Genomic DNA, 11659 nt, shown 5'->3' with positions numbered 1-11659 from the left:
ATCCAAGGTGGTGAAAGAGTACCTGGAGGTAGAAAACTTTGAAACTTTGCCACATCCTCCCTACTCTCCTGATCTTGCACCCTGTGACTTTTTATATTTAGTCAAGTTTTGACTAAATATTTTAACGTAGAGGGGGGAATCGAGACGAGGGTCGTGGTGTATGTGTGTGTGTGTGTGTGTGTGTGTCTGTGTGTGTGTGTAGAGCGATTCAGACTAAACTACTGGACCGATCTTTATGAAATTTGACATGAGAGTTCCTGGGTATGAAATCCCCATACGTTTTTTTCATTTTTTTGATAAATGTCTTTGATGACGTCATATCCGGCTTTTCGTGAAAGTTGAGGCGGCACTGTCACGCCCTCATTTTTCAACCAAATTGGTTGAAATTTTGGTCAAGTAATCTTCGACGAAGCCCGGGGTTCGGTATTGCATTTCAGCTTGGTGGCTTAAAAATTAATTAATGACTTTGGTCATTAAGAATCGGAAAATTGTAAAAAAAAATAAAAATTTATAAAACGATCCAAATTTACGTTTATCTTATTCTCCATCATTTGCTGATTCCAAAAACATATAAATATGTTATATTCGGATTAAAAACAAGCTCTGAAAATTAAATATATAAAAATTATTATCAAAATTAAATTGTCCAAATCAATTTAAAAACACTTTCATCTTATTCCTTGTCGGTTCCTAATTCCAAAAACATATAGATATGATATGTTTGGATTAAAAACACGCTCAGAAAGTTAAAACAAAGAGAGGTACAGAAAAGCGTGCTATCCTTCTTAGCGCAACTACTACCCCGCTCTTCTTGTCAATTTCACTGCCTTTGCCATGAGCGGTGGACTGACGATGCTACGAGCATACGGTCTTGCTGAAAAATGGCAGCTACTTGACTAAATATTGTATTTTCGCCTTACGCGACTTGTTTTTGTTTCCTCATCTGAAAAGACAATTGGCTGGGCGTCGATTTGACAGTCGATCAGCCCTCGGATCGGCTGTTTTCCAGTGTCTGAACCAGGTGCCAAAAAACGACTTCAAACGGTCATTTCTTGACTGGGTCCAACGACTTAAACTGTGTGTAGCCGCTAAGGGAGAATACTTCGAGGGTTTGAAATAAAAAACAACTGCATCATCTAAAGATTTCCCGGTTTTTGAGACCAGTCTCAGTCTTGGTGACGACAACCTTGTATTAAAAAAAAATCGGTTTCCTTGCCAGACAAGGAAACTCAAGGCATCCTGTCAGGGAGAGAATGAACCGAACTAATTTTGACCTGAGTTCAGGATGCTCTGTTTAGGTGCATGTCTGTTTCTGTGTCTGTCTCTCTTTGTCTGTCTGTCTGTTTGTCTGACTGTCTGTCTGTCTGTCTATCTGTCTGTCTGTCTGTCTGTCTGTCTATCTGTCTGTCTGTCAGCCCCCTCTCTCTCTCTCTCTCTCTCTCTCTCCCCCTCCCTACTCTCTCCCTCTCCCTCTCTCTCACCCCCTCTCTGTCTCTCCATATCTGTCTTTTTCGCTCTCTTTCCCTCTCTCTCTCTTTCTCTTCCCCCCCCCCCCCTCTCTCTCTCTCAATCTACCTCTCTCTGTTTCGAGAGAGAGAGACACGTCTCTCTCTCTCTCTCTCTCTCTCTCTCCCTCTCTCTCTCTCTCTCTCTCTCTCTCCCCCTCCCCACTCTCTCCCTCTCTCTCACCCCCTCTCTGTCTCTCCATATCTGTCTTTTTCGCTCTCTTTCCCTCTCTCTCTTTCTCTCCCCCCCCCTCTCTCTCTCTCTCTCTCAATCTACCTCTCTCTGTTTCGAGAGAGAGACACCTCTCTCTCTCTCTCTCTCTCTCTCTCTCTCTCTCTCTCTCTCTCTCTCTCTCTCTCTCTCTCTCTCTCTCTCTCTCTCTCTCTCTCTCTCTCTCTCCACGGAGAAACAAGAGAAAATGCAAGAGCCTGAGAACCGCGTACTGTCAGTGTACGCTTTGTACGAAATGTTTATAGTGTTTGACAGGCTGGACGATATCCAATTGAATCCTGTTAACTTGCTCTGATAATAATGGTGGCTTTAGTTTAATTGTTCATGTTTTTCAGTGTCCAACACAGCTGGTCACAGGTGACGAATACACACACTTAAATCCCAAAGTCTGCAGAAGTGACAGTATTGAACATGCATATATATAATAATAATAATAAGAAGAAGAAGAACATTTATATAGCGCTAAATCAAAAACTTTCGTTAAAAAGGCTTGCTCTAAGCGCTTGACATCTAAACTAAAACGTCATTCACACTCTTTACAATGATGTACAAGAACTTCATGTCACACTCTTTCATTCAGTATAGCACCATTCACACAGTTGTTATTCTGTACAAGACAATAAGTTAGTCTAACATTTAGAATGTTCATAAGATGAAAACAAGAAAAAACCAGCACGTAACTATGATACACACAACTTTTACAGATTTACATGCAGGTTGACGAAAACAGTAGCAAAACTCCGAGACTCTGCGTGCTTGCGCAAATGCGTGGATATGAGTGTGTGTGTGTGTGTGTGTGTGTGTGTCAGTGTGTGTGCGTCAGTGTGTTTGTGTGCGTGCGATTCTTTGTTGGAGAATAGTCGGGGCGTAGAAAAGAGGAATGGACTGATGTGGGATGGTGGGGGAGGAGGAGGGGGGGGGGGGGTGAGGCCGACGAAAGAAGATGCAAGATAAACACATAATGAATTAAGCAACTGGCGTTAGCACCATCACACACACACGCCAGTGGCATAAATACAAATTCCTTTCCGCCATTCCAAGACGTTGCGTGGTCGAGAAAAGAACGTCTTTGTCAGTACAGAAGATCGCAACTAGCATCCACAGGCTAACGGTACAAAACGAGGGACTGACTCTGCGGCAGCTTGCTTTCACTCACGCACGCGAGCGAGAAGGTTTTTAAGTTTGTCAGCATCGGACAAAGTTGTATGGTGGCATGACACCGCCATAAGTGTAAAAAAAAAATTAAGATACTGAGAAAAAAAATGTTTAAACTTGTGAAGAGTGAAATCTTTGTATCAATGTGTGTGCCTTACAGAATTAAAAATAAACGCAAATCATTTATTTTTCTCACCAAGATTTAATAATTCGATCATGGGTTGGCCAAAACCTTCGGCCAACACAGCGCTGACACAAGCCGGAACTTGGTAACACAAGCCAATTGAAACAAATTTGCATAAAACCGCTTTCATGGCCGGGCTTTCAGCTTGTTTTCTATGAAAACACAACATATGCTGTTGTTTTTGGATTCATTTTATGATAACAAAACGATGCAATCATTTTTAAATCTGACAGCAAAAATTCGATTTTAATCGCGATTTTATTGAACGAACTAATTAATTATTATTAGCTTCTGAAATGCAATCCCATATATAGTCCGAAGTTAGTCAAAGAACAGCTGGATGTGACGTCGTCAAAGACATTTATCGAACAAGTCGTGTGAAGCGATATTTAAACATTCAACACTGAAAACCAGTCATCATCAAGACTACACTCTCGCACACTAACACACACACACACGCACGCACGCACGCACACACATACACACACACGCACGCACGCACGCACACGCACACCCGCACACACACACACACACACACTAACACACACACACACACACACACACACACGAACAGAAACACACACACACACACACACACACACACACACACACACACACACACACACACACATGCACAAGTAATCCAAAAATAGTCGTCAAGAATTAAGAGTGTTAGTACTATTGTCCCTTTAGAAACGTTGTTTATTGCTGCGGGTGTCAGGATGCTTGTGTTTATTTCTGGCAACAGTTCACATGCAACACTCTCGTATTTCTCGCATCTAGCAAAACAAGACAATAAAAAGTCATAGTTTTGTTGCTAGCATGCCCTACTGTTGACAGGTGGGCCAAAAGTGTAAAATTCCGGACATTTTGAAAATATTCATTGTAATTGGCATTTACGAGTTGTGTTCTTTGTAAATCAATCGTTTTTGGCCAATCTGGCTATATTAGTTTCAAGTATTTTAATTTTCATTGATCCGGCACAAGATCGGTATTTGAGCAACCCACTATTCTTTACAAATTGATTAACAAGCAAACAGGGTTTTAAAACATTATTGTAATCGTCGTTATTAACACTAGCATTAGTTCATCCTTCACTGAGTAAAACAGTATATAGCACGACTGTGTTATTGATTTGGTAAGATCAGTGTAACTGACGGTTCCTTAATGTAAATCTTTAAAAAAAATAAAAATTAAATGACAAAGATCCTCATCATCATTGTAATTGTGTATTATTCCCATTTGGCACATGGATCATCAGCTATTTGACAAAGCGCGATGTAAATCGTCATAACGTTTTTTCGCTCTTGGCACTAACACGTTGCCATACAATTGTGTGGTAGAGAGAGGCACGCGCCGCCGCCGCCGCGTGCGCCCGAAAGACTCGCTCGCCGCGCTGCCGTACATATAAGGCCATGGCATTCCAACAGGGAAATCTAACACCCCAACGCTTTGAGACTGCACCAGGAAAGACGGTGCTGTCTACAACTGTATCTACCCCCTTCCCTCCTCCGTCTACCTCCCTCTCTCAACCCCCCCACCCTGTTTCATTTCGTTCCAAAGCTCTCTACACCTCAGAGATACGAAGCCTCATCAGACCAACGAACTTTTGCCAAGTTGCCTCCCCTTTCTTTCTTTCGCTTTCTACAGAGTGTCATCGTTGAAATTTGGCGGTCCTGCGTGGTCTACGACTTTTCAACTAATTACTTCAATAAAGACTGTGATTTTTCTGCGATTTGTTTTTTTTACATTCTTGGAATATTTTCAATGGCTGCGTGTCGTTTTAAGCATCCGTTTCTGGTATTACAGAAAAAGACTTCGTTTTGCTGGCGTTTTTGTTAAAATCTTTAAAGGTCTGCACGCCGTTTCAAGCATTCTTTATGAATGACAAAGTTAACTGGGATGAACGCTTAGTTCCCTCGCCCTCACTCCAAGAAAGAAACAAAGTGAACTCCGCCCCCCCCCCCCCCCCGCCCCCCTAGCCCCCCCCCCCTCCCCCCAATCACTTTTTAGTTATCTGTTTTTCCGAGGTAAAATGGCCTTTACTTGGGAAAACAAAATTTGTTGGTCAAAGTGTTCCAATCGTATTAAAAGTTCACGCGCCAAAGCAGGACTGCGGAATGAAAAACAGTACATACAGTTGGAAAGTGACTAAATAATTTTATGTGGAGTTTGTTGTGCTTGGCATCATTGTTAGCACTATTCAACTGTTCACTCAACCTAACTGTGATCAAGGAAAGCATAAGCAAAGAAAAATTAACAAGTCGCGTAAACCGATATCAAGTGACATTTAGTCAATACGTCGACCAAGCTACACGAAGACCGATACGGGTCACGGTCGTCTCCGTGAAGAATTCGAACGTAAGTACCCAGATAGCCTGTTTTCTTTAATAATGAGCTGATTTGTAGAGCAAACATGACATATCTAATATTCTTGGAATACGATCGATGCAATCATTTTTAGATAACCTTGTGAAAATGTTAAACTTGCGAAAATTCAACGAACAAACTAATTTATTTATTTTTAAGCGTCCGAGTTGAAATAATATGGACTGAGTCAATGATGGTCTGACCAAAATTTCAATCGATTTGGGTAAAACAAATGAGGTCGTCTGAGAGTGTTGAAGAATGTGGCGAAATCAATATTTTTAATGAAAACGTCCGATTGATAAAGAGACCAAAAAGCAATGTACTCACGTTAAAATGACGAACACGGAAGGAATAACAGCGACGTTTCGACCTAAGGGTCTTCCGATTGATAATTTTTTTTTTTAATAAATAGTCCTACATGTTCACGTACCCCTCTGATACAAATGAGATCAAAGATTGGTAAGCTTCTCTTGTAGGTCGATAGTCCATCTATTAATTGATTTATTTTGGATTTTTTTCTTTTTTCTTTTAATCAGCATTTCATGTCAAAGTTGTTCACGACTAGATTGATGTCTGTAGCCAAAACACGCAGTTGTCTTGCACGCAAACCTAAATGCGTGAACATTGACATATTTTTTTTATATAAGGATGACTATGGTCTGGTCTGGTCTCGTAACTGTCAACATTCAACCAGGACTTGGATTTGTAAGCTTCAAAGGTCAACCAAAACCTGAATTCATAAGTTTCAAAAGTCAACCAAAACCTGAATTCATAAGTTTCAAAAGTCAACCAAAACCTGAATTCATAAGTTTCAAAAGTGAACAAAACCCTGCACTCGAATGATTATATGCCGAAAGGCAACCAGAACTTGAACTTGTAATTGAAAAGGCTTTACAAATATCTCTACTTGTGAGTGTAAAAAAAAAAACACAGGCAAAACATACACTCGTTATTGAGTTTTTACAAATTTACCGTAGACGTGTCAAGATTTCCAAACCCTGAACTAGTGAGTGTCAAAAGTGAACCAAAAACGCTGGACTCGTAAGTGTCAAAAAGCAAACCAAGATCGTGTTCATGTTAGGCCCAAAAAAAAATAGGTCTGTTTACGGTAACATAGGCCCAAAAAATAGGGTCGGTAGGTCGGAATTTTTTTTTTTCCCCAAAAAAACCATATTTTTACGTTATTTTGCCAAAAAAAACAAAAGATTTTTTTTTTCCCCAAATGCCAAAAAAAGTCTAGGGTCGCGCGAAAAAAATAGGGTCGGTCGGGTTACCGTAAACAGACCTTTTTTTTGTTTTGGCCTTAAACGTTGCTCCTATCTTTCTCCTCTCGGCCATGTTTCACCCAGTCGCAGAACAGTCGTTACGGCAATGGCTGCAGGACAGACAGGTGAGAAAGATGAAGGAGAACTTAGGATGGGGGCTTCAAGTAAGGTAAGAGTGGTCTATAGCCTGGATTCTGACTTGGCTTCAATTCCTTACCTGTACCCCCCCCCCCCCCTCTCTCTCGCTCTCTCTCTCTCTCTCTCTCTCTCTCTCTCTCTCTCTCTCTCTCTCTCTCCTCTCCTTTCCACCCCCTCCCGCCTTCTCACAATTCCTTCTTGCTTGCGTGTACAAGCTTCTTCCTCTTCCTTCCCGAAGTTTTGGCGAAAGGCCGGCCGGTGTTTGGCTTACTACAAACTGTACACACGCAACACGCACAGCGAGACACGACCAGCTACATCGTGTGTTTCAGCCCTCTGCACGTGAAGTCCGTCAGCCGTTTCGTGGGTTCTTCATCTCTGTGGGTCGTTTTCTTCTTCTACTGCCCCTCCAGTTCACAGTCTTGTCACTGGTGTGTCTTCTTCTCCTGCTTCTACTTCTGCTAGTGAGTTCTTCTTCTGCTGCCTTGCAACGTCTTCAAAAAGTTCTGATTTTGTACAGTTAGTGCTGCAAGCGACGTAACTCGACAAAATGGCCAACCGCGAAAAAGCTATGGGGATGGACCGTGCCCTGCATTCCAAGGTAAGAAGCAAATTGTTTAATTGAATTTTTAATTGTGATACATGTGTGTGTGTGTGTGTTTCCTGCCGATTACCTTGGTTTTGGTTGCTGTTGTCCACACAACAGTTGTGAGATAGTAGGTCAATGGTTTGTGATGGGTGACTTCTATTTTCCGGTTTTCTCTGGTTTTGGGCAGTTCCGAATGTGTCAGTTCAGGTAATAAAGTCTGCATATATCACAGATCATAAGAGTACACGATCTTTGTCTTGGCCGGGGGGCTACTGACATGAAGACAGTGTCTGAAAAACAAATTGTGAAAAGGGCTTTGGCAATACGGTTCGTAGACTGAGCACAGAATCTTTGCGCTGGGGGAATTTTGACCGAAAAAGTGCCTTTCTTTTCTGTATAGTTTTGGGACAGTTCGAAATGTGTTTAGATAAGAGATCCTGAAAAAGATGCGCTGGACATCAGTAGTAGCTTCACCATCTTTGCACTGAAAGAGTTGCAGGCTATGCTGAACTAGGAACACAAGCCAGGTCATAGATTGTGAAAGAGTGTATTAGACATACATCGTAGTTTGCATTATTTTTGCACCATTTGCAGTTCATAATGCATCCAGGTAATAGTCTCTGAATTGCCTAGCAATGACTACTAATATAGACACACATCAGTCGATGGTAGTTTAATTACGACATCAGTCTTTGCGCCGAGAGAGGTGTGGGCAGTTTCGTAAAAGGTCCGATACGCCGTAACAGATTGTGCGGCAAGGGTGCACTCACTGAATCACTGGACATAGATCAAAGAAAACAGCCCGTTTGCGTCTTGGGATTTGTACCTCGGGCACCGAGATAAGATGGCGGCGGAGATACCTGCACATAATGGCTTCTCTTCAGCTGTGCGGATGTGGCGAAAGCGGCCGGTGTGTGAGTCGGTCCTGCTTCGGTGGCAAAAGGGCGCAAGTGGTTCTTACCTGAGTAGGTTTTGATGTACGTGTCTGCTTCCCTTTATTGCTTCTGAACTGGTGCTGAGTTGTAATGCGTTCTGACTATGGGAAATAGAATTCCTTTGTTGTCTGCTCACATTTCAATACAAGCCGAAACAAAATTTGATTAACATTAGTAAGCTTTGGTTTTTGGAGACTACTTGTACAGTGACAAGCTGTTGTTTTGAGGGATTTTCGATTTTTTTTTTCAATTATTTTTTGACAGTGAAAAAGCGATTCCCCGGACTACTGATAATAAGCTTCGCGTATCCATTCACTTATCACTTTTTTCCTTGCAAATGGTTCACAGCGTTTTAAGAGTCCCTTGTTTGGAAATGTTGCTAAAAACATCGATCGTGTGAATCCAAATTAGTCCAGAAAATGCTTGAATATCGTGCTGCTTGTTAAATAGCCAGGGAAACTCTAACTTTTCAAACACAGAAGTGACGTTCGTTTCAGACATCAATTGTAAAATAACTTGATTTGTCTTTACATATTTGCTTTACGCTTAAGCAGGGGGGGGGGGGGTGTTTTTAAAGTATGCACAAAACGATTCTGTTAACATTTTTGGTGCTGTGGATATGATTAATTTTAGATTCTCAAAACGAACCTAATTAATCATCCCTCTGTTATCACCATTTTGGACCCTTCTTGCTATCTCAAGCCCTGCAACAGTTACTGCCGACAATGGGCATTTAACAGCTTGGAGCAAAAGCCAAATGTCAGCACGAACTTTGTTGTTTTTTTAACGGGGCCCAACGATATGTTTGTAGTCGGCAGTCAGTTGTACATGATTATGGGTCGAATCATGCTGAGCAGTCAGTTTGTGGAGTCTCGCTACCCGTCATGCATCAGGAATCTGCTGAAACCTGGCTATTTGTTGTTGTTCTATTTCCCGAGCAGACAGCGCGTATTTTGATGACGCCAAAGCCTCGTTTAGTCTCCTTCTCCGTCTTCTCCTACTTTTGGTTCTTATTCCTGTTCTATTTCCCGTGTAGACAGCGCATATTTTGATGACGCGAAAGCCTCGTTTTCTTCTTCTCCTTCTTCTTGCCGTTCTTATTCCTTATTTCTATTTCCCATGACAGCGCTTATTTTCAGTGATGACGCGAAAGCCTCGTTTTCCTCTTCTTACTCTCCTTCTTCTTGTTCTTGTTGTTTCTCCTTCCTCTTAATCCTTCTTCTCCTCCAGTTCATCCTCTGTTCTTGAAATTGTTGTCTTTTCAGTGAAGACAGCACGCTTCAGTTTATACGACGAACACCTTCCGTTCAATTTTTGTCCCTCTTGCCTAAGTTGGCCTCCCATACTCACTTCTCCCAAAGATGTTCAGCTACGCTTAGTAGGCTATAGCGTAGCCTGGAAAAATGTGCTTCTACTATTGTGCTTTTTTTGTGTGTGGGCTATTCCTGTACTACGATGAGTGAAGAGTGTGTTTGTCTTACCCACGTCAATTAAATAGCAGTCTCAAGCCTCGTTCGTGGCAGGTGTTGAAAAACAATCACTGGAAAAGGGGGGGGGCGTGGCCTGACTTTATCAATCAATCAAGCAATAGGAAGCTTATATAGCGCGTATTCCGTGGGTACAGTTCTAAGCGCTTGTCGAAGAGTTGTCAACACAGGACTAACAAAGAAACTAACATCTACAGACGGACACGAACCCTATCACACCATTTGCATTCTCTTGGAAGATGGGTTCCGGTTCGGAGAGTAATGGAGGATGCAGGGGGAGGAGGACGTGGGGGAGGGGGGGAGGCTTGGAGGAAGAGGGGGGGGTGGGGGAGGGTGGGGGGTGGGTGGGTTGGTTGAGTGGGAAGGGGAACAGTGGGCATAGGTGTGGAAGGAAAACATGCCACATGGGGATGAGAGTAAGGTGATAATTATCAAGTCTGGAAGAAAATGACGGTGTGCGGAGATAAAAGGCAGTGTGTAATGATCTCTGGTTATTACATAACAGTGAGGTTCACAGCTGAGAGCGAGAGGGAGAAGTGGAGGAGTCGGCGCAAGGATATAGGTGGAGAGTGCGGGGGGGGGGGGAGGTGGAGGAATGTGGGGGGGGGGGGGGTGGGAGGGGGGGATGGTGGAGTAAGAGCGGCGTGGATTGTCAGCTTCATAGTGTCTCTTTATGACAACAAATTCATCTGCATCAGAGAGGAAATGTAGACGGAGAGGAGTGGGGATGTCAGATTAACGAGAGTTGGATGGAGGGGTGAGGGGTAACAGACAAGTCACGTGACTCTAAGATAACGGGTCTTTATGGTCTGCAGCGTGCGAGCAGATACAGATTTTTGGTTACCTTCTCTTACATCCTAACCTCTTCCCTTCCTTCCCCCTCCCCCCCCCCCCCACCCTACTTCCAACCCCCTCATTGCCCTACATACCATGCCGTGGATAAAAACAACTTTGTGGTAAAGCGTTAAAAACTGAGTCAATCAGTGCATGCATTTGACAGAAAAGACTTACTGCTGATAATACATGGAATGTTAAATCGTTCAAAGTTCGACGGGTGCATAGTTTATATACTACAGACACTGAATGGATACCCATTTTAATACATTAGATATATACCACAGAGATGGAATGGATATATATTTGATAGATACTCTTAGACAGTAGATCGATATACCTCACAGACGGAATGGAAACAGAGCCAAGAACTGGGACAAAAAGATGAAGCTGTACTCAGTTTCTAACTTAGTCAAGGCAACCTGGATTAACGGAACAAGCAATGCGTTAGCAGGCGCAATAAATAGACCAACACAATAAATAAATAAACAGTTCAACTACAAGAAGAAGAGAACAGAAAAAAGTTTTCAGGGTTCTCAAGTCCACTTTTCTAATTGCGAGAAGAACTCGAATAGCGTTTTTTGTTTGTGGCTGATAGTCAGCAAGAAACACGGTGACCGTAGGCTACAAAGCACAGAATGGAAAACAATGTTCACGTGACTTCGCTTTTTTACATTGGTGCATAGGTCTCCAGGTGTAATTAAAAGCTACGCCCAGTGCGGAGAAATTACACTGCTGGTATCTGCATCTGTGCAGGGAGCCTGCCTAAGCAAAGCTATTCCAGGCCTTTTGGCCTAAGGTTGCCTGTCTTCATCATAAGCACTGCTCCATGTTTGCTGCATCTGGAATCGGCCTCGGTCGGATTTTTCCACTATGACGTCACACGAATTTTACAGGCCGGTCGAGACCAGTTCTAGAGGCCCGTTTCATGGACTCGATTCACTGCTGATTCTGAATTACATTAC

At 42.6% G+C, this 11659-nt stretch overlaps 1 protein-coding gene across 2 annotated transcripts in view; it reads left to right on the top strand.

Moving 5' to 3' along the window:
• The first annotated feature begins 7078 nt into the window (after window positions 1-7078).
• The window catches only part of LOC138973627 (calponin-1-like), a 38575-nt gene continuing 33994 nt past the window's right edge, over window positions 7079-11659 (top strand). Inside the window, exon 1 of one of the 2 annotated variants that reach the window (XM_070346358.1) lies at window positions 7079-7450. In XM_070346358.1, coding sequence (XP_070202459.1) covers window positions 7400-7450 — 51 coding nt within the window. In that variant the 5' untranslated portion in view covers window positions 7079-7399. The remainder of the gene's footprint in view (window positions 7451-11659) is intronic. The other variant, XM_070346357.1, reaches the window with a different exon arrangement.

This window comes from Littorina saxatilis, linkage group LG8 (genome assembly GCF_037325665.1).
Source record: "Littorina saxatilis isolate snail1 linkage group LG8, US_GU_Lsax_2.0, whole genome shotgun sequence".
Taxonomy (NCBI): domain Eukaryota; kingdom Metazoa; phylum Mollusca; class Gastropoda; order Littorinimorpha; family Littorinidae; genus Littorina; species Littorina saxatilis.
This window is presented reverse-complemented; position numbering and strand designations above follow the sequence as displayed.